Source organism: Eublepharis macularius, chromosome 14, assembly GCF_028583425.1.
Source record: "Eublepharis macularius isolate TG4126 chromosome 14, MPM_Emac_v1.0, whole genome shotgun sequence".
NCBI lineage: Eukaryota > Metazoa > Chordata > Lepidosauria > Squamata > Eublepharidae > Eublepharis > Eublepharis macularius.
This window is the reverse complement of record NC_072803.1, coordinates 33,631,979-33,658,958: the sequence shown is the minus strand read 5'-3', so window position 1 is coordinate 33,658,958 and position 26,980 is coordinate 33,631,979. Positions and strand designations below refer to the sequence as shown.

Below are 26,980 nucleotides of genomic sequence, written 5' to 3'. Positions count from 1 at the left end.
ATTGCTGAAAGTACTGGTGACTTTTTAAGGTTCTGGAAGTTCCTTTGGTTATGATGACCGTTTTTTCTCATTCCTTTTTTTGAAGTTCCCCTCCCCCACCAGGAATTGGCAGCCCACGGATCCGAATCGGGGCCTAGTCAGCATGCAGACGAAATTTTGCATCACGGAATGTTACATGGTGCTCTTTGCAGCAACCAGCTGCTGGCTTCCATCCAGTAAAAAACACGATACACACACGCCTCTAAGGATTTTCGCGGACGTCGATGGTGAATGCTAACAATATTGATTTCGTTCCGCTTTGAACCCGGGCCGGGACTCTTCAAAATCGATGAATCCGGGAAGAGAAAACCAACACAGTACTCTCCCCTTTGTGACCCCGCGCTTCCATCTCCGAGCGAAAAACTAGGCTGCTATTTTTTTGGAGAGGGAAGCCTACGGCCAGGAATAACTGAACTCTGGGCAGCAACACCACTCGCTTACTATATTAAACTCAGATACACTTGCGATCCGACCTCCCTCAGGTCTGCGAAATCAACTGGGCTTCCTTCCAAGTAAACCTCACTCCTAGCTCACGTCAAACCTACGAACACTTTCTTCCGAGAAAGCCCTGTTGAACTCAATGTGGCTGACTCGTGCGGCAAAGGTCAGAATCCAGGTGCAGGGCTGCAAATAATCCCATGCGCATTTACTACGGGAGCAGTTGAGCTTCCCAGTAAGCACGCCTGGGATCGGATGCAACACTTGTAACCCAAAGCATATTCTTCGAAGCAAGCGGTCTTGAAGTCGAAGGGGCTTGCTCCCAAGAAACAATGCTTAGTAGGATACGACCGCAAAGGAGCCGCACGCTCGCCTCCCCAAGCAGCAACCCACACCAAGCACCGAGGCGCATCGCCTTCCCCGACGCCGCTGCGCAAAGATGCGTCTCCTGCGAAGGGGAGGTGACCCGCACCGCCTAGAAACGAGCCCGCACCAGGGACCCGATTGGCTCATTGAGTCCCTGAGTGACATGTGTAGTTGAGCGGGGAGGGGAGGGAAGGAGGGGAGGGGAGCAGCTCGGCGCTGATTGGCTGCTGGGGGGAAGGGTTCTGAAACTCTTAAAAGAAATTGCTCTTGGTGGCCGCGCTCGGGTCTCGCTGCTTTGTGAGTGATTCAAGTAACGGGCAGCGAGACGCTGTTTTCTTTTTTCCTGGAGGCAACTTGGAGGAAAGCTGGGTAGGAGCTGCTGCAGCAACAGGAGACTGCCTGGCCTGCCTCTTCTTGGGCTGCTTGGGGGAGATCTTGGTTTATTTATTTTTGCAGATCTTCCAAACCAGGAGCAGAAGAAAAGGACAAGAAAGAAAAACCAAAAAGACAGCCACCTGGCACCTGGTGTAAGAATGGGCACTACCATGTACCCAGGAGGCCCTGTTTGGGATGTGCCCAGGATGCTCTTGTTGGCCTTAGGGGTGCTGCTTTTGCCTGGCACTGCCAGTGCCAACGAGTATGACTATGTGAGTTTCCAGTCTGACATCAGCTCTTACCAAAGTGGGCGATTCTACACCAAGCCCCCCCAGTGTGTGGCCATCCCTGCCGATCTGCGCCTGTGCCACAGTGTGGGCTACGACAAGATGGTCTTGCCCAACCTCTTGGACCACGAGACCATGGCTGAGGTGAAGCAGCAAGCTAGCAGCTGGGTGCCCTTGCTCAACAAGAACTGCCACATTGGTACCCAAGTCTTCCTTTGCTCCCTCTTCGCCCCGGTCTGCCTGGACCGGCCCATCTACCCTTGCCGCTGGCTTTGCGAGGCTGTGCGCGACTCCTGTGAGCCTGTCATGCAGTTCTTTGGTTTCTACTGGCCGGAGATGCTTAAATGTGACCAGTTCCCTCAGGATGATGTGTGCATTGCTATGACGCCCCCCAATGCCACAGAGGCGACAAAGCCTCAAGGTAAGTCTTGCCAATTTAGTAAGTCTTGCCTGTCTGAGCTAAGGCAGGCAAGACTTTTGGGGGACCCTTCTGCATCTGGCAGACAAGCTGTTGGCTGATGGCCCTGCCCTGAAGCAAGGCGAGATGGATGTTTTAGCCAGTGGATTTGGCTGCCATTAAGTGTGGAAGAGAGGGGCAGATGTGATCCATGAGGGATTGTCCACTGGCATGTTATAATGTCATTCATATAGACGTAAGAACCCTGCTGGATCACGTCAGATCAACGGTCTGTCTAGTCCAACATCTGTTTTCAACAATAGATGGTTAGATGGTTCCAGGAAATGCACAAGTCGTGCATGAGGTTGACAGCCATATTCCATTGTTTGTCTTCTTGTAACTGGTTATTCCATTTCCTAAAGGAGCTGGTGTGATGTGCTGGTTAGAGACTAATCTCTTGGAAACCTGCGTTGAGATCTGCACTCTACCTGAAGCTAGCCAGTTAATTTTGGGATCAACCATGCTTTCAATATAATCTACTTTCCAGGGCTGTTATGAAGCTAAGATGAGTAAGGTAGAACCACGTGCACTGTAGTGAGCTCCTTTGATGAAGGGTAGGATAAAAATGGAGTAACTAGATGTAGCTGTTAAAATTGGTAGCTTGTTAATAAACCTTGCTTCCATGAATGCACCTTATCTCCTTTTCATTTGATCTAATCTAATGGTAATCACCACGTCTTGCACACTGATTCAACTGAGAGCTAGGACGTGTGGTGCCAAGAGACTTCACTGATGAGCTGGTCCCTAGTTCAGATGTCACTTCTGCCATAAACTTGCTAAGGTGGCAGTCCTGTATATACTTTCTGTGTAGTCAGAGCCGCACAACTCAGTGGAACTTTCATTCAAGGAAAATATTGGGTCCACCTTGCATGAGTAGCACACTTTCTAACCCTTCCCTCTCCCCTCAGCAGTTTGGGGATAATAATACTACCTTACAAGGTTGTCATCATGTGTGTAGTGTTTTGAATACTCAAACACTATATATAAATGCCAAATGTTCTCTCACGTAAATCCAAAGACGTGTCCTGCTCTGTTTATGCACAACTCCCTTTCATTTCAATGAGGCCCATCCTGGAGAACGTCCTCGTGGATTGTGCCCTGTGTGCACACAGAGGTGTCATTGGGATTTTCCAGTTCAGGAATCTCAAGCACTCTGGAGCCAGTGTGGTGTACAATTTTAGGCTTTGGAAACCCAAGTTAAAGGTCCTTCCTCAACTCTGCCCCTGAATTGGTACTCTTAGGCAAGTCGCTTTCTCCTTTTCTGCCTCACCTGTGGAAACAAAAATGCTGCTCTAAGCTCCTTGGAGAAAAGGTGGGATTCAAACATAGCACCAAGAAATTTTAAAGACTCCCTCTTAGCACAAGTTGTGCCTGGACATTTCCCTTTTTACTGGGAACAGGATTTGAATTGAGATGGAGCTTTCTGGTGCTGAGCAATCAGAGCATGAAAGCAATTCCATAAGAGACAGTTGTTTGCCTGGCTGCAAGAAAAGTGTTTTCCCCTGGCTGCTTAGTAACCTGCAATCTGTCCCCGAGATATTTGGGGCTTCCTGGTTGGAGATTGCCCCATAGACCTATAAAAAAGCCCCTGCCCAAAGGACAGCTAATAACAGCCAAACACAGCTATATTTCTGTAGCACTCTGAAATGTTCAAAGTGCTTTGCTTACAGACTTTTAATAGATCCAGAGGAGTTAGCCATGTTAGCCTGTAGTGGCAAAATAGAAAAGAGTCCAGTAGCACCTTTAAGACTAACCAATTTTATTGTAGCATAAGCTTTCGAGAATCCCAGTTCTCTTCATCAGATGCATGGAGGGTAAAAAGAAACTGGTCAGATATATAGGTGGAGAGGGGAGGGGGGAGTAGATGCAATCAGTAGCTTATTATCAGAATGCATCTGACAAAGAGAACTGGGATTCTCGAAAGCTTATGCTACAGTAAAGTTGGTTAGTCATTCCTGAGAAGTGGGCCATCATTATTGTCCCCCTATTGCAGAAGATGGCAGTCAGCTTAAAGCTACCTAGTAAGTTTGTGATTGAACTGGAGCACTGATATTTGTTGTCTGCTTAGGACCTTTACTGGTGGAGGGTAAGGTACCACCCAGTTCAGTGCCTTAGGGCTGGTTTGCACATGCATCACTGGATCACCATATAATGACCAGCAAGAAGACACTGCAGCGAAATTTTTGAATTTCTCATTGCATCCTCCCAAGCACCATGACTTCCAGTACAGCCAGTTTTAGACATTCGACTGCTTGTCCTCAAGTGGAGAGTGAAGTGTGGAGAAAGTAGTCAATGAACATGCCTGTGTAGAGAATTGTATTTGTGAACAAGCCCATATTAGTGTGTACATGGAAGTATACTGCACATACTCCCAGAAAGGAGGCCTAGAGGGAAGAGGGGTGTATCGTATACCTACAGTTCTCTTTCCCTGGATGGGCGTGAGCAGCCCATGATTGCTTTACATCTGCTGTGTTAATCACTCCAAATTGTGCACCAGTGGCTAACGTGGACTGGCGTAGCTGAAGTCCCCCAAGCGCACTAAAAGCCCTTTGCCGACATATCTTGAGAATAACAACACAGCACAAAATCATCAGTTTCTTACACAAAAAGGTTTGTGTGTTAACTGGTGTGGACTGGCTACATTTTCTGTCCCATGCACTAAAATATCTCAGGCTAGCCGAGAAGCCAGCGTGGTGTAATAGCTACAAGTTTGGCCTTGCCTGTAAAAACTCTAGGTTCAAATCTCTGCCAGGCTATGGCACTCGCTGAGTGGCTTTGAGCAAGTTAGAATTAACGTAAGGTTACTGTTTGGAGCCATGCCTCTTACGATCTGTAGTTGTTTTAAAATAGGGAGCTGAACAAGTAGCAGTCCCTGGGCTGAATGTCACCTGTTGAGGGGTGCTGCTGTGCCCCCCCTCCACAAGTTGTCAACTCTAGAGCGAGAAGAAGGGTACATGTAGCAGTAGGAATTGGCATCAGGCCATTTAGGAACTGGGACACCAGGCTCACAAGCTCCTACTCCCTTACAGAAGTGGCCAGCTGGCAAAACTAGTTACTGATCGGAGTCTTAAGGCATCTGCTGCAGAAAAGGTTCCTCATGTAGGTTTGTGTCGCACCCCAGGCCTGTCTTTTCCTGACTGGTTTCTTGCTTGTGGCAGAATACACCATTTTGCTGTGATGTAGAAGTGCAAGTCTGAATATGTGGTTTAGCTGCCAGGGGCAACCTAAGACATTTTGCAGACCGAGGCATCCAAATGGAGCCCTCTGCTGCTAATGATCTCTTCCAGGGTATAATACTTTGGGAAGTTCTTCCATGCAAGCCCTGCTGAAATGAATGAGAGCCGCACAAAAACACAGGAGCAATTTTGAGTGGTTCCCATTCATTTCATGAGGCTCCTGCAAGAGAAGTTCCCGATGAATCACATTCCATGGCTCAGATTTCTCTGTCTCTGGATGCTTTGCTTGGATATTAAGTCTGCCTCTTACTGCACTTTAAGACATAAATCCTGAGTATCTTTAAAAGGTAAGACACTTAGCTTGAGTCGGGTGCATTCCCCCCACCCACCCCTGATCTGATTTCTGTAGCTTGAAATGTTATTTCTGAAGTGGGTGTTGGTCTCCAGATACACAAAATAATTCGATAGCATGGAGGTGGTCTCCCCCTCTCTCTTAAAAAGGTCTATTCACTCACATTCCTGAGCATTTCTGAACCATCTAGCGTAATGCTTCAGGGTGGACCTTTAAAAAATAAAGCAGGCTAATCTCTGGACAGGAAGAAGTTATTTTCATAACTGCTTCGAAGTTTAAAGCGGGAAGGATTTGTTTTTGGTCACTTCAGCATAGCTGTCTCAGCAGTGCAGGCTCCAAAACCTCTTCCTTTTAAAACAAGATATATTTGTTTCAGTTATATGCAGATGCTTTTCAAGTCTGGTCCGATTTTCTGATGAAGCATTTTGTGAAAAAAAAGAGGATGTTACCGACAACATTATTTAGTGAATTGTATACAGGCAATTGTCTTTAAAAGGTCTAGGTACTTTTACTAGACTTATCTGTGGCCTAATTTGTGCCAGGGTACAGGACCAAACTAGATGTGACCATGGCAGACACATCTTTCTTTTTGTTTGTTGTCTACCAGGATAACATATAAAGTGGACATCTGTGTGTCTAAGAATGTTAAAGAGAGATCTGCTGAACTTTCACTTGCCTTCCTAGAATTTCCTAGAAATTAAACATTGGACATATAGTTTCCATTGGAGGTGCTTCAAAAACCTGCCAAACCCGTTTGACTAAAGACAAGGTATAAAAATATAATTTTATATGCTTAAAAGAAAGTTTAATCATATCACTGCCAAGACAGACTCAGAGAGTCGAAGCTGGTATGATAGAGCTAGCATTGCTTGTGGTGAGTACAGCTTCCTTTGCAGACCCATTGTTATCTCTGCTCAAATAGGTATGGCAGGTTTCTGCAGTGCTCTGGATGACCAGTGACTACAAGGGAACAAAAGAAATGTGTGTGTACATGTGGCCAAAGGTGTCACATCTCCTAAAAACTATAGTCGGTCTTCAGCCATTCCCCTGCCCCTCCCTCAGTATTTTTTACAGAGATAGTATAATGGTAGGTTAAAAACTGACCCTCAATATTATATTAAGCTACATTGTTTTCAGTCCTAAACTGTCAAGAAGTAGTAGGAAAGTGCATGTGACACACAATTGACACATTACATGACTTTTTATATGTGCATACTGAATCATTATTTACAGGTATTGTCATTAGGCAGCTGTGGTTGGCTGTACTGGAGTGGCGGGGGAGGGGGGAATAAATCTAGCTTTCTGTCTTTGTGATGTATGAAATGGCTACAAAATGAGAAATTATTCCTGTTCTTGCACAGACTCAAAACATCAGCTGCAACTAGCCGTGCAAAGTGTGTTTATGCACACATATCTCCACCTCTTTGGCTCTGAACAGCTGAAAATGTGGAGGAAGAATGCTGTCAAATCCAAAAGCTTGCTTCCAGAATTTTAAGGGGCTGTCAGTGCAATCCTATGCAGAGTTACTCCAGTCTAAGCCCACTGAAATCAGCGGCCTCGGACTGGAGTAATTTTGCATAGGATTGCACTGTATCTGGCTTATTGTTTCACTTGCTGTATGTTGTCACATGACCTTTCTCGAGTCTGAAATCCCTTCATCCTCTTTTGTTTGGACACCGTAATTCCCTAAGTTGGGAGCAAAGCACAACATTCTGGCATTCTGCAGGAAGCAGCTGACAGCATGGGAACTACACACAAGTGATTTACAAGCAATGCTTTTAAGATCTCTCTCTGAACAGGGAAGTATGACTGTCTCTGCTAGGGCTCCTGAAGCACAGCCACCTTTCTAACACACAAAGCCCTTTTATGTTCTTGCTGTATGTATGTGGTGCGCACGCATGGTTCCTCACCCCTGACGTGGTAAGGCTGCGGCGCTCTCTGCAGGTGACATTTTCAGACTGAGCATACTCTTCTCAGGGGCCTGCACCCTTCATGGTTTCGGCATTTGTGTCTGCATTGAATGACTTTATCCGGTGCAGTGAGAGATGGGGGATGTCTAGGGTTGCCAGCCTCCAGGTAGTGGCTGGAGATCTCCCGGAATTACAACTGGTCTCCAGGCCACAGAGATCAGTTCACCTAGAGAAAATGGCTATTTTGGGGGTGGGCTCTATGGAATTATGCCATGCCAGGATCCTTTTCCTCCCTGAATCCCCACTTTCTCCAGGTTTCTCCAGGTTTCACCCCCCAGTTCTCCAAGAATTTCCCAACTTGGACCTGACAACCCTAGGGATGTCTCTCATTCTGAGAATATGGCCATGGTTCAAGAGGCATCCTGGCAGCCAGCAACTCCCAGCTGTGAATTGCCTGAGTGATGGACTTTGTTTTAAACTTTATTTCTGATCAAAGTTTATGAGAATTCCATCTGATAAGATACGTAGGCTCTCCTTCAATATAGACCTTTGATATTTCACCTTGTTAAAATAGATTATGTTAGGCAATGCACAACTATTTTTACACTCTGGAATTTTCTTCTTGGAGGAATTCTAGTACGTTGTCTGTTCAGCTCACAGGAAGAAATCTTGCTATGAGGGAACTTAAGGGTACATCATAGTAGAGTGGTGGGTGGAAAAATAAGAGCAGAAGAACTGGAGTCTAAAAACTGGTATGTATTTGGAACGTTGTTTAGGATTTGAATAAAATTTAATAACTTAAATTCAATTTAATGCAATTAAAAAAAGAATGAGGGACTGAGTGTTCGTTGTCTATCCCTTGGGTATAAGATTGCAGTTTGCAAGCTTGCTGGATCTGTTTGAATATCTAAGTTTTGAGTTCACTTCTCCCTTGTAGGAAATGAAGCCATGAGGCCTTTACTTTCACACCAGTATGTTCCCTTGGGCTGAATTTTTCCTGTAAAAAGTACACACATTATTCATTGTCCATCAAATGCATATAAAAGGTGTAATTATATATGACATTGTATGTGATATAAAAGTGTACGTATGTGATATAATGTGCCTCAGTTTTATATACATGTCATTTAAATGGTATAAACAAAAGAATCCTCAACAGTGGCAATGAAAATAAGGTAGATCAAAGCATTTGGCAACAACAGTCTTGCACAATCAAACAGAACTGAAAATAGTCACTTGATGTTATCCCTACTTGGCTGGAACACTGGGAGGCACAAGAAGTTTGCTTCCAAGTAAGCAAGTAGACTTTGCTTTGAATTGACACATCAATTATGATTTTAATAAATAGGAATTCTCCCTCCATGCTTTCCCTTATATCATCAAAGCAACAGGGTGGAAACTTCTTTTTAAAAAAACCAAAGAAATCAGAAAATTCAGAGACTGGTTTGGGAACATCTCTGAAAGAGGCTACGCTCTTAGTGTGTCTATCTGCTTCCATCTCCAGGTTAACAGTGTTCCTTTTTGTATTACTAGTTTAGGATAACGTTCTGTGTCTTGCTGGTTTTAGTCCTTTAAAAATACACATGTGTGTACACACATACACAAAATGAGTTTCCACAGGGGTGCACCAAACTCCAGAGAAGTCAAGGCGAAGCCAGAATATGGCATGGACAGGTTTTTTGTCAAATTCACCTTTACAGTTAGAAAGTATAATGTATAAATGCTTTTAAAAGTATGTCACCTATTCTCATATGGTAACTTTTTAACATATTGATTAACATTCTTAATGCTCCTTATTTATGTGGGATTATAAAGTGTGTAGATTTTCCTGAGGAATAGTCTTGAAACACTCAGGGAATTTTATTTATGCTTTTAACTGGAAAATGGAAATTTGTATTGAACTTTTGGCTTTTAAAATTTTAATTGGTTGTCCCTCCCCCCTCCATATTGTTCCCTACCTGGCATTGTCGGAGCTGGTCTTCTCATGAGGCAGGGTAAGGTGATCTGCCACGGGCAGCAGTAGATTTGAGTTTGTTATTATTAAGAGGCAGCAAATGGTTAAAGTTCAAAATGAGTGTTTTGGATGTTATGAGAGTGAGGCAGAAAATCCATGATATCCGCTCCACATTACTATGGAAGTAAAATAAAATAATGTTTTTATTCATTTATTCTGTTTCTAGAATAGAAATCTCAATTGTGATGGCTCTCAAAAATTATTAAACCATTTCAAAACGAACAAGATGTTAAGAAAAGCTGCAGAGGGAAAAGCACATTATAAAACAATATCAAGTTAAAACCATTAAACAGTAACAAATCCAGTATATAAGAACCCACAGTCTATTTTTTTTCTTTTTTAAAAACCAAGCAGATTAAAAATAATAGAAAAGCCAGCCATCTCCCTTAAATTCTGTTAAGAACCTGGGTAGATAAAAAAGGCTTGCACTGTTTCTGAAAATTTAACAGGTTAGGTACCAGCTGAACAGTTGTGAAGAGGAGGTTCTATAACCATTACTTTCTCAAAGAAGGCTCTGTTTTTTATCAACACTTACTGGCACACAGAACTGGGGTTCAAAAAAATAAGCACATCAACGGAGAAGGTCTATATGGAAACTAAATTTTATATTCATATGTTTATTTATTTATAGTTTGCCTTTCTCACTGAGATCCAAGGCAGATTACATAGTGTAAGTGAAATACTGTATAATTAACAGCTAGGACATTCACTGAGCAAAATGCAGTATTACCAACAGGAGTCGGACATTCCATGAAAAACAGCTACAACAGGATATGGTAGCAGAAAATTTGAAAACAAGCATGAAGTTGAACATAGAAACAGTATCTTTCTGAAACAAAGCATAATTAATTACATGGCATCTTTAGCTACATAGAACTACCCAGTAGGAGCAGATCTATATCAGCAGACAATACCCAGTAGCATAGTCTGTAGTCCCTGTCCCCTACCAAAGTAGGCTTGCCATCTCCCCAGCTCCACCAGCCACCCCCTCCCCGGTTCCACTCACCTGGCTGGAGGGGGGGGGAGGCACAGGGGTGGGGATAAGTGCATGCATGCACTTCTGTGCTCTCCTGTCACACCAGCCACAGAGGAGCTGCAGGGCATGCTGAAGGCAAGCTTTGTGAAAACCACCCTGTCCGGAGGCAGTTTTTACTGAGCTCCACTTCAGCAAGCAAAGTGACTCCTCCATCAAGCTCATTTTCCAAAGCGTTGAAGGAGTAGCGGTATGTGCTGAAACAGATCCAGAAGGACAGTTTTCAGAGAGGTCGGCTTCAGTATGCACTGCAATTCCTCTGTTGCGCCAGAAAATGAGAGCACAGGAGTGCGTCTATGCTAAGCACACAGGAGATGGGTACCACGGCGTCCCCTGCTCCCTCACTTGAGCCCCTGACAACCTATACCAAAGTATCTCTTTCAGTTATTTCTTATAATACAGCCTGATGATCTGAGTAGAAATCCTTCTTGAATAATTAAGTTTTGCAGTTTGTGAAAAGCCAGGAAAGTGGGAGCGTTTCTGACCTCCACAGGCAGGTTATTCCATAAGGTGGGGGCTACCAAACATAAAGTGCATGTGTGGGTGGCTGTTGATTTTGCCCAACTGCAGGGTGGTATCTGCAGGAGGCCCTGTTCAGATGAGCGAAGCTGCTGTGTGACAACTGGCTGCCATCTTAACCTTCCTAATTATAGTGCCAGCCCTGACAATATTGGGTAAAGTGACCAATTTCTGCATTCACCAAGGCTATTCCGTTATGTAAAGAGTTTTGGGGGACCAGAAGCCACAGAAGTTGATTCCAGTCATAAGTTATATTCCAATCCACTGTATTTATCAGTGATAGTCCATATGTTCTGGACTCAGAACCTAACTCAGAGTAGCTGTGAAGACAAAAAAGAGGAGAGAACTATGTAAACTGCTTGGGTCCCTTTGGGGAGAAAGGCAAGATGTAAGTGAAGTAAATAAATGTGCTATTTTGGGCACTTTGGTGCCACTTTGCACAACCAGTATGAGAAAAGTCTGAAGTTCTTCCTCCTCAGTTAGAATTGGTGATCTCTACAGCACAGCTTGCATAATTACCTGTGTACACCTAGGGTTTGTTCACATGTGTATGTACATCATTTGATGGTTCAGCGTAATTGCACAGATGATATAAAAGCAAATCCAGGTTTGATGCCAAATGTATGCTTAACAAGGAGCTGCAGTCAACTGTAATTTCTTGATAAGCATACACGTACAAGTCTGCAACATGGATTTGTTGTGTTCACACTTCATGTTGCTAGTAGGGCTGTCACTTGATTAAAGAAATCTTAGTAGATTTACAGTGCAATATTAAACAGAGTTAATTTTAATGGATTTAGACTGGAATAGCAGTCATAATGAATTTTAATCCATTAAACTATTCTGCATATAGTTGCATATGCATAAAAAAGTATTTCTGAAGAAAAAAGCCTCTTTCTTAAATAATATCCACTTACCTTTTTCCATTTGATCAAAGTTGTTTTAAACAGAGTTCAAATATATAATAAAACAATATACAGTAAAATGTATTCTATTAAATGTATTCTGTAGCAGATAAATTAAATGAATCACCTAAGGGTTTAAACTCAGCAGACAAGCCAAAATATCACAGCAGGATAATGCCAATTAGGGATATGTGTCATCAAATGTGTCATCTCTGCTGTTTTAACTTTAAAATCCTTGTTTTAATTTCACTTTCTCCTTCTATAAATTGGAACATGAATATTTTCACACTTTTTTCTCATACTGATTTTCTCCTGTAAAAGGTAAGCATTTCCAATATTATGTGTGTGTCAATAAATCTTAATGTACTCTATTTGTGTATTATACGGTGTGATTTGGACATATAACTTCCATATCAACTGTGTATAAAACCCCTACAACATGAGCATGCAAAATGTAAAAAACTCTGCAAAAAATAGAGAACTGTTGTTGACAACAATATAAACAAGCATGAAAAAGAAATGGAAAACCATTTATTTGCTCATCCTTAATGCCAGCAAATGGATAATGGTTGCCACCATTCAAAATCAAAACCAGAACTTAACTGAAAGCCAGATGGAACAGAATGAAAGATCTTTGCTTGGCTCTTAAATACGGACACAGAATGTACCAAGCAAACCTCATGAAGAAGGATGTTCCCCAGGTTTTGAAATTATGCCCTGAAGGCATTACCTCAGAAGAAGCATTCCCTCTGAAGAAAAGGAAGAATGCTGCAGTCAGAAGGCACCTGCCTTGGAAAAATCTGCTCAGTCAGTCAGGGGCACCTTTGATATTGATGAAATATTTTTCATTGCTTAATTGGCTAAACATTACAGCCCTGATTTTTTTGGTATCCACTTAAATGATCTTACATATTCATCTGGGAAAAAAAAATTTACTTAATTTATTCTGCCTTTCTCACTGAAACTCAACAGCAAGCTCTCATCGCAGAACATGCACCATCGGAAACCACTGGGGTTTTGGGTGATGAGAGATGTCATGAAAGGTGATGTTTGATTAACAATGGCTGTATTACATTAAATGATGCTGCAGTTACCAGTGGATAGACATACATGAGTGAATGTACTTTATTGAGTCTGGTAGTTAATGGGACAAGTACAGATTGTCCCCATTGATATGCTGATTTTTCAAAAAGCACATGCACTTTCCTAGGAATAAGTCCTAATTAAATCCTACTTACTCTCAAATAAGTCCTTCCTGGATTGTGTTACACGGTCCTTATGGAAGCACCATGAGCAACGTGTAAACAGAGTATCCATACCTGTGGGACCGACTCTCTTCATATGTACTCTAGAGATGGGCATGAACCGAAAAACGAACCAAAATTAAGCATGAACCAGGCAGGTTCATGGTTCACGAACCCGTGGTTTGTCAGATCCCATTTCTGATGAACCACCCCAAACTTTAGGCTGGTTCGTTTGGTTCGTTTTTTGGTTCGTCACTGCAGACAGCCTGGTGCCAATCAGTTTCCTAGGCAACAGGGGATGGACTTCCTGCAGACCTTCTGCTGACCCAGAAGTGACCTTCTGCTGACCTGGACGTGATGATTTTCTGACCTGGATGTGATGTTTTCATGAACCTAACGAACCAGTTTGCGAACCAGGAGCAAGTTTGTGAAAATTTGTGGTTCATGAAATTTGACGAACCACGAACCACATGCTTCGGTTTTTTCCCAGTTCATGCCCATCTCTAATGTACTCTGGAGAGCATTGAGATCAGCAAATAAGAATTTACTGGTGGTCCCTGGCCCCAGGGGGACCGGCTGGCCTCGACCAGGGCCAAGGCATTTTCAGTCCTGGCCACGACCTGGTAGAACTCTCTGTCAGAGGACACCCAGGCCCGCCAAGATCTTATATCCTTTCGGCGGGCCTGTAAGACAGAGATGTTCTGCCAGGTGTATGGTTGAGGTCAGTCTTTGATCGTTTAGGAGCTTTCCTACTGGTGTCCTGCCAGGGGGGTAATGTAATCATCTGCCTCCCTATAAGCATAGTCACCAGATTATTATAAACTGTGCTCCCACCCCACCTCTTTGTTCTGCTTTGTTTATATCATGATTGGGGAGATTGGAGGGGGGCCGCCATCTCTTTTTGTATGTATTTGTGGTGTTTTTTGGTTTAAAATGTATTTTATATTTTAATGCTCATTGAACATTTTAGTGTAACCCGCGTTGAACTCGTTCGTGGGGAGGGAGGGCTAGAAATAGAATTAATGAATTAATGAATTAATGAATGGAGTTTTGTGTGGCTGTTTAGAGGGGGAGTTGGAGCAACAGATAGCCCCTGAGATGAAGCTTCTTGAAAAAGAACTCACAAACTAAGCTTCTGTGAAAGTTCATCAACAAATTTGGGTGCTATACATCAGATAGCCCAGGCTAGCCTGATCTCATTAGATCTCAGATGCTAAGCAGGTTTGGCCCTGATTAGTACTTGGATGGGAGGTCATCAAGGAAGTCCAAAGTCGCTATGTAGATACAAGCAATGGCAAACTACTATTTTTAGTCTCTTGCCTTGAAAACTTTATGGGGTTGACATAAGACAGCTGTGATGATCACTTTACACACACACACACACACACACACACACACACACACACACACACACACACTCTCTCTCTCTCTCTCTCTCTCTCTCTCTCTCTCTCTCTCTCTCTCTCTCTCTCTCTCTCTCTCTATCCTCAGTATAGGAACCCAGTTCCCATATGTAAATTGTCTCTGCCCATGTCAATCTGGACTGGTAGAGACAATTGAGCACGTTCTTTTTTATTGCCAGTATTATCAGGAGATCCGAATAAAGTACATCACACCAATTATTGCTGCCTACCCAGGCAGATCTAATCAATTTTATTCCATTCTCCTTCTAGCTGTTGTAATGAAATTACTGCCAAGGTAGCAAGATGCTGCTCCCTGGCTAGTCTAATCAGACAGAATATTATTACTTCTTTTAGGAAATTTTAACAACATTTTAACAATTTTATTTATTTAAGTATATTGTTGTATTCAATCCCTAGATATGCTAGACATGTAATCAATGTTTTTCTCATATATTATTGTATATTACTGACTTAGGTTCTGATCCTGGATCATAATAATAAACTTGAACTAGGAACCCAAACTCTTTCACATGGGAGAATGCACCGGCCCCTCTAATGGGTTAAAATTAGTTAAATGACAGGAAGCAAAGAGAAATAAATACACAATTAGTGCAGTTGTGGAAATTATGCAGTGGACTCTCAAAAGGATCAGTACTAGGAGAGGTGCTATATAAATTGTTCATAGGTGATCTGGAATTGGGGGTGGGCCTTGTAGTCTCCAAGTTTGTAGATGATACCATATTATTGAAGATGATGAAAACCAAATTGGATTGTGAAGGACTCCAAGAGGATCTTTCCAAATTGAGTAAATCAGCAATAATATGGCAAATCAAGTTCAGTGTAGTTCAGTGTGAAGAGATACACATAGGAGTAAAAAAAGATAGGGTCTGAAATGGTAGAAACTGAAGGAGAAAGAGATCGTGGGGTTGTAGTGGATTTAATGAAAATGTTGGCTCAGTGTGTAGCAGCCATGAAAAAGATATTATTAGACAAGGGGATGAAAAAAATAAACAATATTGTAGTAGCCATGTGTAGATCTATGATGTGGCTGCATTTAGAATACTGTGTACAGTTCTGGTCACCATATTTCAAAAAAGATATTGTAGAGCTGGTAGAAGTTCAGAAGAGGGCAACCAACATGATTAAGGAGTTGGGGCACCTTTTCTATGAGGAACAGTCTGGGATTTTTCAGTTTAGAAGGAAGACGTCATTGCGCCTGGTTGACCCTCCCCCTCCGGCCGAGAGGGTAAGAGGGACCTTGGAACCCTACCTGTTCCTTAATATACAAATATAAAATATAAACGTACAGTACTTACCTTGTTTCTGCTTATGTTGTGCTGTGGAGGCTTACCTGTTGGATGTCTTCCCGATTAGAGTTTTCTGTTTCACCTGTTAAATTTTCTATTGGTCTGGAATAATTAATGGCTATGTAAAGAGTACCTGTTGAATTTTGTATTGGTTTGGAATAGTTAATGGTTATGTATAGAATAGTGAGAATGAGTGTATAGAAGGTTATGCAAACTCAATACACTTAATATATTCAATATATTCACCTCAATCTTCGTTGTTTTTCACTTTTTTGACTTATTTTTGCCATCCTCTCTGTGTGGTTCTCCATCTTCAAATTGGTCATACTAGTTGGTAGGAGCCTCTTTGCATTCTCGTTTTTACTATTGTGTAGTGCAGCAAGAAGACTCCAACATTTTCTAACACAATGGTTAATTTTTAATAGCGCTGGGAAATTAAGGGCATGTAGGTTGACTAGAAGGGAAAAAGTATAACAAATGCCTAACTGAAACTCTTCCTGGTCCCTGTCTATCTTGGGCCAGAATTGTCCTGGCCTGTGTTTGAGCATGCACGCCTACAACTCCCGCAAGTGGCCAGCTATATAAATGAAACTGTTCTCCCTACCATTCTTCAACAAGGCCTACTTACACTGAGGCCTTCTGGGTTAGTTTATTGAAGAGGCAGTACATAACAGAAACAAAGACTAAAGAAACAAGGAAAGACACTGGTGGAGCAATGAGAACATAGCTACTCTAAGCAGGATATCTCAGTTTTTAATTTCTGAAATATCAGAAGCTATGGTAACTTCCAGTGGTGCTTTATCAAAAAAAACCCCCATTATTTGACCTTAAAGAGAGGACTGAGGTGGGAACTATCGTCTCCACAACCCGAGGCTGAAACCCCACAGAGGCACTCTTATTGTAGGAATAGAATTTATAATTTAGAGACGTTCCCTTATGTTTAACAGTTCTAGGGAACTCTCTAACTTAAAAGACAGGAGAATGTGTATTTGTCCTTTGGGTTAAACATATATTAGAAAGAACAAATTGGCCAGAAAATATGTTTTCAGCACTTCGGAATATACTTCCCCGGCTGCAGTGTGGAAAAAGGCAGATTGCTCTACATGGTGCCTTAGTGTTCATGGATGTACTCTGAGATTTATATGAGCTAGAGACGCCATCTTTCTCCCACTCAGAGATTTAACTTTCTTGGCAGAGAGTAGCACCTTGAGTACTGACAATGCTAGCAACTGACACAAACAAAATTTTAATAGGCAAAAATAAATGGAGTCTGTGACTTTTCTAGGCATGGGCAGGGCTTTTTTTCAGGGGGAATGCAGGGGAATGGAGTTCCGGAACCTCTTGAAAAAGGTCACATGGCTGGTGGCCTCGCCCCCTGATCTCCAGACAGAGGGGAGTTTAAACTGCCCTCCGCACCAACTCCCCTCTGTCTGGAGATCAGGGGGCGGGGCCACCAGCCATGTGACCATTTTCTCTGAGGGTAACCCACTGAGTTCCACCACCTCTTTTCCCAGAAAAAAAGCCCTGGGCATGGGTATCAGGTATTAAGGACTATCACTGGTCAGTTGGAGCATATGGGGAGCTTTAATCATGTCTGCCAAAAATATATTGCATGAATTGCCAACTTAGGAATCTCTTGCAGAAATTTGCACCCTGTGGGAAAGCAAAGACTAACTTGTCTTTTTGAACATACAAGAGTTCCAACTGTTGGCTGGTGTCCATGTGCTGAGGTGTGGTTTCTTGCTGAAATCACTAAGAGACCAGTATCAAATCTTGATGTCCCTCCAAAAAGCAACTGAAAAAAGAAAATCATTTCCATTCCAGCCCCCCCCCCCCCGCCTACAATCCATTACCACCTGAGTAATGGAATTTGTTTTTGCCTCTGTGGTGCTGAACTGCTTGAATTCCTACAGACCTGCTGTATTCATTGTGAGTTGCAGATTAATAGAGCGTTACACATTCTTCTCCCTCCCTCTGGAGCAAGATTGCTTCAAGCCATGTGCTTGGAAAGGGTCAATAGAGGTGTTAAGGGAAAAGCAGATTAGAAAAAACACAATAAAGAAGTATTTTTGGGTACAGTTATATGTTGAAGTCCTGGGGGTATATTATATGCATACTGCAGATTTAAAGTGGCTTCATAATACTTTCTTCTACTCTGGGAACTATGAGGAGGGGCGTGGAATTTAAAAAAATACCTGGTCAGTGGGCAGGACTCCAGTTTGCCAACTTCAGGTTGGGAAATTTGTGGAGTTTGGGGGTTGGAGCTGTGGGAGGGCAGGGCTTTAGAAAGGGAAGGAGCTCAGTGGGGTACAATGCCATAAAGACCACCCTCTGAAACTGTTGCTTTCTCCCGGGGAACTGATCTCTGAAGTCTGGTGTTCAGTTGTAATTCCGAGAGATCTCCAAGCTCCACCTGAAGGTTGGCAAACTGAATGCAGATGCATTAGTAATTGGAGACAGGATTTGAGGTGGGTTTGGTATGCCACAGGTGGGGCTTGGTGAATCAGGTTGTACAGTAAATAGGAAATAAAAAACTTGTAATGCCCACTGCACCCAATTCCTGGCTTGTCCAACAAAATACCTGATACTGAACCCTAGGCAAAATTACTGACTGTGTAGGTAAAATATCTGATCGCTAAATATTCTAATCTCCCCCCCCCCCAATATATTCTTCGACCTCACAACAACATAGCCCCGTTCATCCTTGTTTCTTGCATATGTATCTTCCTTGATTTAGTTTTCAGTTTCAGAGTAGCAGCAATCCAAAGCCCAAATATCTCCAAACTCCCAAATCACTCTTCCCCCCTCCCTCTCAGTACAGCTAAATTACTAAAGTGAATAACTTTGAAACTGATTTCAAACCATCCTGACAGCCATAACATCCCTAAAGAAATCTAGAGATCATAATTTTGTGATGATGCTATGGATTCTGTGTTGGAGATCCTCAATCCTGTTGGAGGCCAAGAGTTCCCAGATATCTATGCTAGTTAAACAAATCTGGTTTATACTTGTAGCACAGACACTCACACCCCTCCCCGTCTTGCAGAGGGATTAAGCTATGATTGCATTCTGGGAACTTCTAGGATCCTTGTTGGAGTTTGTGTATGAAGATTTGAACTAGGAAAGGAAGTTTTCTTTGGATGCATCACTTAGAAAAATCTCATAACTCTCCCCCACATTTTTTCATGGCTGACTTCAAGGGCTATATAAACATATTTTGAAGGGGGGGGGGAGGAATGAGCAGAGAGGCAAGTAAAACATTAAGGAAAAAAATGAGAAAGTGGAACTGTAGAGATACCTAAGACTAACAGAGGGCAACAACATGAAAGTTTAGCTTTTGCATGATTTGCTTAGGGGGACAAGGTTGGCAGACTGTTTTATACTTGAATCCCATAAATTTGATACAAAGGAGGTATAATTTTGGACCCAAAGTTAGTAAGGAGTGTACCCAGAACTGGAAGAGATCTCTAGGGTTTAATTAGTATGTCCTGCATCCTCAGTAAGATTTCCTAGGAGATAATCAACACAAGCAGATGCTTTTCCAAAGTACATCCAAATCACACTACGTTGGAAACATCCCTACAGCCACAAGACTGCCTTTCTATGAAGTGAGATGAGGCAGCTCCCATAAATGTATTTGTGTGTGATAGTCATATCCAGCATCTCCTCCAAGCAGCCATCAAAATGTACAGAGGGGTTCCATTCCAAGGCAGTCTTCTATCCAGATATTGACTGGACCCAGACCTTCAGTGAAATGGCTGTCTTACTCACAGCCAAATCTGCCCACTGGACATGTTAAATCTTGTGTCTGTTTCATGCAATACAAACTTTTGTGTGTGGAAAAGGATTCAGTCTCCCAGTAAATGATAACAGGATATCTAAATGAATTTTATTTGTGAAACATGCCAAAACAGCTGGCCTGGTTAAAAAATTGACCGTAACAGCAGCAGAAGAAAAAATCTATATACCTTCCTAACCTGTATTCCATATCTTCCCAAAGGACATTACCTGGTTTGGCCATTTTCCTTTTGTGCTGTGTACTAAGCTGTTCTTGCTTCTCTTTTCAGGCACGACTGTGTGTCCTCCTTGTGACAATGAGATGAAGTCAGAAGCTATCCTTGAGCACTTATGTGCTAGTGAATTTGGTAAGGAAACCTTCAATTCCCAGATTTTGAACTGTCCTGGATTCTATGTAGCTGCTCCGCCTTCCAGATAACAAAGTCATGGTACTGGGACGTACTGGGACAGTCTGACTGGTCTCACCAATGTTCAGGTTCTAGAATGGAGCTGACATTGTCTAGTAGTCCGGGCTTTACATCTATGAATTGTTGATTCCAGGTTACAACAGTTGGGGCCCACAACTGAAGACATTATTGTGCTGGATAAGACAGAGACCCAATCTACTGTTAAGCATCGTCTTACTGACTTTGATTATAATAGTATGGTGATATGGGCTTGTAGAGTTTACTTGACCCAATCTTGGAATCTTACCTCTACTGTCCTTACCATCCTATATGGGAAATTTAACTGCTTTTCATTATGTTGAGCCATTTGCCCTGGCTCGATTGAATGCTAACCTCTCTCAAATACTGAATGCCAGGTTTTACCATACTCGCATCGCCTTTATTCTTGTGGTCAGGGTAAAATTGATAATTTGTTTCATAAAATATCGGAATGTCCTCTTTTTACTGCTTTTAGGAATCTTTGGATTTTACCTCTTTTAATTCATGCTCCCATTAATAATTCTCAGGGGGAGATACTTCCCTATCTGACACTAGATAGTGACCCAAATATAACCTCGTTGATTGCTAAATTTCTGTCTAGCATATTTTCCTTTAGCAATTAATTTATTCTGTTAGTCATTGCTCAAGATCATTTAATCATAGGAGCTCTGAAAAGGAAAGGAACATCTGTGGAGCATGATTGCTTGAGGATGCTGTGAGGTCATCAGTCGAGGAGCCAAAGTTCTTCTTGAAAGATCCTGTCTGGAGCCAGACTGGCTGTAGCCCTTTGCCTTTCCATAATGTACATATGTAAGCGGTGCAATAACATGTATATGAAATATGCTTGGAGACTCATTGGCATCTTTTCCTTAAAAGTGAAACAGTTACTTCTAAGGCTGGATCTAGGCTACAGGTGCCCAGTTGTCCATCTGCATTCTCAGCCAGCCATGCCTAACAGGGCAGCAAACAAGACCATGGGTCTTAGTACCTGTGGCATGTTCAGTGGTTCATCTGATGGTGGGCAGATTCATGCTGCAGAAAGCAGTGCTTAAAATAACGTAGCCCCTGATCTTTTAGGTCTTTGTAGGTCAATATTGTGCTGGAAACCGACACAAACGTATGAAAGTTTGATATTCAAACTAAAACTCAGAAGAAGGGATGGTAGTGCTCATGATTTTGGCTGGCCTGATTTTTGGTCAGATGTTTTATGTGGCCTTGGCTGGTCCCCTGTTTTGCTGGTTCCCCAGACTTTGATGGAGCTGTTGTCCCATGAGTAGTGAAAGTTATACACTCTGAGCATGGCTCCATGTGTATGAGTTGCATAACTCTTCTCAGAAACACAACTGTTTATTTATGATGTGGTAACTTTGGAAAAACCACACACGCAGCAGTGTCCTACAGAATGTTGTGTGCTTTGGTAATATTAATGACCCTTAACTCTGAATCTGCATGCAACTGTTCTTTTGTATCTAAGAGGCAAACAAGCTGATCCATCCACCATTTACAGATGCAGAAATCTGAAGTTTTAGAGTGGCCTGATGACATTTAATGCAATGATTGCTCTCATGACTTGCTCTCATTCCTAGCATAGGTCACGTATGACATGGGTTCACCTCTAGATGTCACTGTTGTGTCACATGCCAAAAGGTTGCTGCTGATGGTATTGATTGCTCAGATCTGGGTGTGCCATTGAGTCTCTTGGGCAACTGTAGTATGACCATATCAAAAACTGGCACTGAGTTAGGCTGTGAGCTTTTATTTATGACACTTATCCTCAAGAGCTAATGCAGCGCCATGTCTAAACATAATATTAAACTCAAAGCTACTGCCAAAAATGGAAGGCTGGTGTATAATTCCCTGCTCTATCATGTTTATCATTTTCTGCATTTCCTAGCCTTTTGACAAGGGCATCCAATGATGTCAGAGGAGATGGAAAATTAAAAGTTTTCTGATGAGTGGTTAAGTTAGCTGCCATGGAAATGGAGAGGAGAGGTAAAGATGTGGCTGTCATTTTCATTGGCACCTGCGGATTTAAAGTAAAATCTTTTTTTTGGTATTGTGAAGAGACTAGTTCAAAGCTCACTTCAGCAGTGAACTTGCTAGGATGCCTTAAGCAAGCTGCTGTCTCCCCCCTGCACTCCCCACTCTCACCTTTTGCATTGTGGAGATGATAGTATGGACCTACTTACAGGAGTTTAGAGACCATATATGTGATACATTCTAGAGCATTACATAAATGGCTAATACGGGCCATTTCCACACACGTTGAATAATGCACTTTCAATGCACTTTCGTAATCCTTTAGAAGTGGATTTTTTGTTCCACACATGGAAAATCAGTTTCAAATGTTCACTAAAGAGTATTGAAAGTGGATTATCCAACGTGTGTGGAAGCAGCCACTATGAATCTTGTTAGTAAGTTTTTGACTCCACTTTTCAGGTTAGGATATTGTTAGTGCTATGTATACTTCGTGATATGGCCACATCCCAATAAGGTCAGCTGCCATGAATAAATTATGCAAATTAAGAACACTTACGTAATAGTTACTCATGTACCTTAAGCTGTTTGGCCTTGAGCTTATGCATTACTGTGATCATGTTTGGCATTTGTATAGCACTTTCAGAGTTCCCAGTGCTTTTTGTACATTTGTTCCAGTAATCCTTACAACAGTTTTGCAAGGTAGGCCAGTGTTATTATCCCCATATTGCAAGTGAGATATTGTTGCTGGAAAAGTATGGCTGGCCTAAGGACACCTAGCACGTTTGTGGCTTAGATGAGATTTGAATTGGTGACCCTGTGGATCACGGTTCATTTGATTTACCTATTATTTCCTGTCTGCCCCTGCCCTTAAGGTCTGCCCTCTTGGGCTTCTCAGATTTCATTAGTCACTGATCTCCACAGCCACGAAAACTCTGGATTTGTTTTTGGGTTTTTTTGTTTTTAAATAAGATTAGATTTTTTGAATACTTGAAGTAATGTGAGAGATTGAATGCCATGCTTGTGTAGGGTTGCCAACTTTGGCTTGGCAAATTCCTGCAGATTTGGGGGCAGTGCCTTGGGATAGTAGAGGGGAACAAACTCAGTGAGGATATGATGTCAAAGAATCTGCCTTCCAAAGCTTTCATCTCTGAGTCTGGAGATCAGTTGTAATTCTGGGAGAAGTCGCTGGAGGATGGGAACCCTGGGCTTGTATACAATTGCATCAACAGCTCTCTTGATTGGTGGCTCTGTTTACTGCTGCAGCTGGGCATGCTGAGTCAGTGTGATGTGGTGAATTTCTAGTTCAAATTCCTAGTTCAGATAGGTAGAAATTTATTGGCTTCCCAGTGTTAGGCCATAATCCAGGTTCAGTTTACCAGCATGGGGGAAACAAGGGGGTTTCTGTGTGGTTTGTGTGCACATAATGTGTATGTTAAAGATTTTGTCTGTTGACATTATAAGGAAAATGGCATGACTGGAGGATCATTCCGAACAAATTGCCGCATGTGTACAATATTAACGGTCTACAATCTGAAGGTAAAGATAGAATCTCTCCATTGATGGTTACTGCAGAATAATGGCCATGATACACTTTATGACTTTTCTGCCGGGCTGTGTGTATGCTGTGATTAAGCAAAAGCACAGAAGAACACAGCACGTGTGATATTATTGCAGAATTCAGCCTCCTGAGAATTGCAGTCCCCCCCCCTTTCATTCAAAAAGCAAACTTCTAGCCCTTATGGCTGTGCAGGTATGCTTAAGAATGGGTGGGTGGGTGGCTGCAATGTTGGAAGCAGAATAGGTGGTGGAAGAATTTTTGACACGTGAACCATGGCAGGGTTTGTTTATTTATTTATATTTAGTGGTAAAACACATCTTCGCCCATAGAAAGTCTAAGATACGGTCTCTGGCATCTCCTGATCTCAGCCAGTAGACATTGGGAAAGACCTTTCTGTGCCTGAGATCCTGCACAGCCTCTTCCTTTAAAGAGAAAACTAAGCTGAGGAAACTGAGGTGGCCATTTATCCACCTCAGTCCACCTTCTGATTCCCCATGACGGTCAAAACCACTGTCAAAACCAAATTTAATCATGCAAAGTAGTAATATTCAAAGACTAAATGATGCAATGATGCAAAATGCAAATGTTCTCTGATTGCATAATATATACAGGAATATTCTATTCATTGGTTGTTGTGGGTTTTCCGGGCTGTATTGCCGTGATCTTGGCATTGTAGTTCCTGACACTGAGAGATCTCTGTCTTTTGGTGCTACACCTCTGAAGATGCCAGCCACAGCTGCTGGCGAAACGTCAGGAACTACAATGCCAAGACCACGGCAATACAGCCTGGAAAACCCACAACAACCATCATTCTCCGGCCGTGAAAGCCTTCGACAATACATCAATATTCTATTCAGTTTTTCCCAGTACAAGAATTGGGATTGCCTAGGTGTAGAAATAATTTTTTCTAGCAAAGAGGACAAACAGCTTTCACTACTGTGTCCCTTCTGATCATAATAGGGAAATTATGCCTCACCAGAATGAAGGAGCCTCATTTCGTACTAAACCTCCACCCCTGTCAGAGACTGAAAAAATGCAGAGCATGGCTTAGGAAAGAATGCAGAGCCCTTTGGAAAATGGTACCTGAGAAAGGAGTTAGTCCGAACATCAAAGTATCCTGCAAGACCAGCAGGTTATTTTTGCCAGTTCTCCAGTGGAGTTGCCAATTCATAAATATCTGTATTCTGGTACTTGACTGAGGCCTGGGCCCTCTGGATCAGCAAGGGCAAACCCACTACAACTAGCTGAGTCTTCCTGGGTAGAGTGTAGTTTGAAATCTATCCACTTAGGGAGTACAGCTGAAAATAATAAGAATAAAAATTGTCTGGAATGGGAACCAAACTTGGCCTCGCTTCTTTTGGCGATTGTGTTGAAAGCAAAACAAACAAACAAAAAAAAAACCCTAGCCAGCCCAGTTTCTTTTGTTGTTCTTGTTTTTCAGCAACCTCTAATTTCTAGGAAGAATGAAACACTTTTCATTTCTTTGGCATTTCTCCACCTTACTGTTTGGAAGAAAGATCTAACATGGGGCTAATAGTGGTATTGAGTTGCAGTAGGGGTTGCCCATTCAGAATGCCCACATGGCAATGGCGGGCTCTAATGTATATCCAATGCACGCTTTATAGAAATAAGTAATCACTGATGCTGATGGTGTGTTGGCAAATGCAACTTTCCTGGCTGAATATAAAAGGCTAGGTGTGTGTTCCTTGGGAATAACAACTTGGGCGCGCCATATTTTTGTCAAGGCAGGGCTCGGGACTTTCCTCTTTTGTAAGGAATTCTTGATGTTCCTGCACATTAGTTTTGCCAAATATCTTTGAGGCCAGGATGGATATTGGGAACATTTTTGTACCAGGGAATTAATATAAACAGCCAGACCTATGTCCTGGCTTCTCAGGAGCATTCCTGGTTCAGCCTGGATGGAGAAACAAAATGTGGAAGCAAAAAGGCTTTGGGGTAAAAATGGCAGCAGGGTAGAGCCAAGGTGTATATTTGAAACTTCAAATTTTGCTTGTGAAATTTGATCTGCTATTTGACTGTGAAATTGTACATCCAGATTTAGACTTGGCATCTCTTGACAGTTACATATGAAGTTACTGTCTGCTGAGTCAGACCATTGATCTAGTTAGTTAGTGTTATTATTATTATTATCTTCATTTATAGCCTGCCTTTCTCATGGTGCCTTAAGGTGGATTACAAAACGTGAAAAACAATTCAGGCAGCAAAGGGCTCCAATAAACAATTGGAGAGTTACAGAACAAAACAAAGGCTTACCTCTAGGTATGGGCCTGGAGGTAAAAGTATGATGCCGTATCTCCCCTATTATTTGGGAAAGTTATTTGGAAATCTTTGGCTCCATTACTTTGCCTGCAAATATTGGCATATACAATTTATTGGATAATCTTCCTTCTTGGCCCCCAATAACAGTGAAAGAAATAGCCAGTCTCATTGCAAACTTCAAAATGAGTAAGGTCTCTGGTCCTGATTTATAATTAATGAATTTTTTAAGAGTAATGTCTTTGGTTGGAGCAAGATTTTAGCCCCTTTTTTCAAATATTTGTAGTTCTGGCTCTGTACCACAATCTTGGCTGAATTTGATAATTATTCTTATTCATAAAAAGGCTTCCTGATAATTATAGACTAATTAGTTTGCTTTCCTGATTAGGTAAATTATGTTCTTCTTACCTGCTTATTAAACTATGATCTTGGTTGTCAGACAATCAGGTCCTAATGCCCTCTCTGATTGGTTTTAAAAGATGTGCCTCTGCTAGACCACTGTGCAGTGCTTGCCCATTTGGCCGAAAAATACCATCTGGAGGTAAACTATTTATGGCTTTCATCAACCTAAAAACAGCTGTTGATTGAATCCCCTGCACTAGATTGTGGGGAAAATTAGCAAGGATTTCTATGGATCGCTGGCTTCTTTGGCTAATTCACAAATTATATCAAAACAATACGGCACAGGTGAGATGTGGAAATAATGGCTAGCTGACTAAAGACCAAAATAAATAGAGGCATCTGTCAAGGTTGCCTTTTGGCCCCTTTTTAATCTCTATATAAATGACATCGATAGTCATCTCTCTAGTGAAATCTTCCACCCACCTCACCTGTCCCGAAGACCCATCTCCAATTTGTTTTATACTGATGATGCCATGCAGCTATCTCGGTCTTGTATTGGGCTAAGACATTTATTGAATGCTTTTGCGCTCTATTGTTCCCAGAAGTCCTTAGACAAAAATTATCAAAAGACAAAAGTTGTTGTCTTCTGTAAAGGCATGCCTTCACACCATCTATCGTGGTCTATGAATGGCCATTCAATTGCTCAGGTGAATACCTTCCATTAATTAGAAATCCCTTTTTCCCTATAACTTGTCTTGGACAAGTCATATTACTT

At 42.1% G+C, this 26,980-nt stretch overlaps 1 protein-coding gene across 1 annotated transcript in view; it reads left to right on the top strand.

The window, feature by feature from the left end:
• The first annotated feature begins 1,136 nt into the window (after positions 1-1,136).
• SFRP1 (secreted frizzled related protein 1) overlaps positions 1,137-26,980 on the top strand; it is a 62,400-nt gene continuing 36,556 nt past the window's right edge. The window contains exons 1-2 of the mRNA XM_054997889.1: positions 1,137-1,926; positions 19,893-19,970. Of these exons, the coding sequence (XP_054853864.1) occupies positions 1,377-1,926; positions 19,893-19,970 (628 nt within the window). The 5' untranslated portion in view covers positions 1,137-1,376. The remainder of the gene's footprint in view (positions 1,927-19,892; positions 19,971-26,980) is intronic.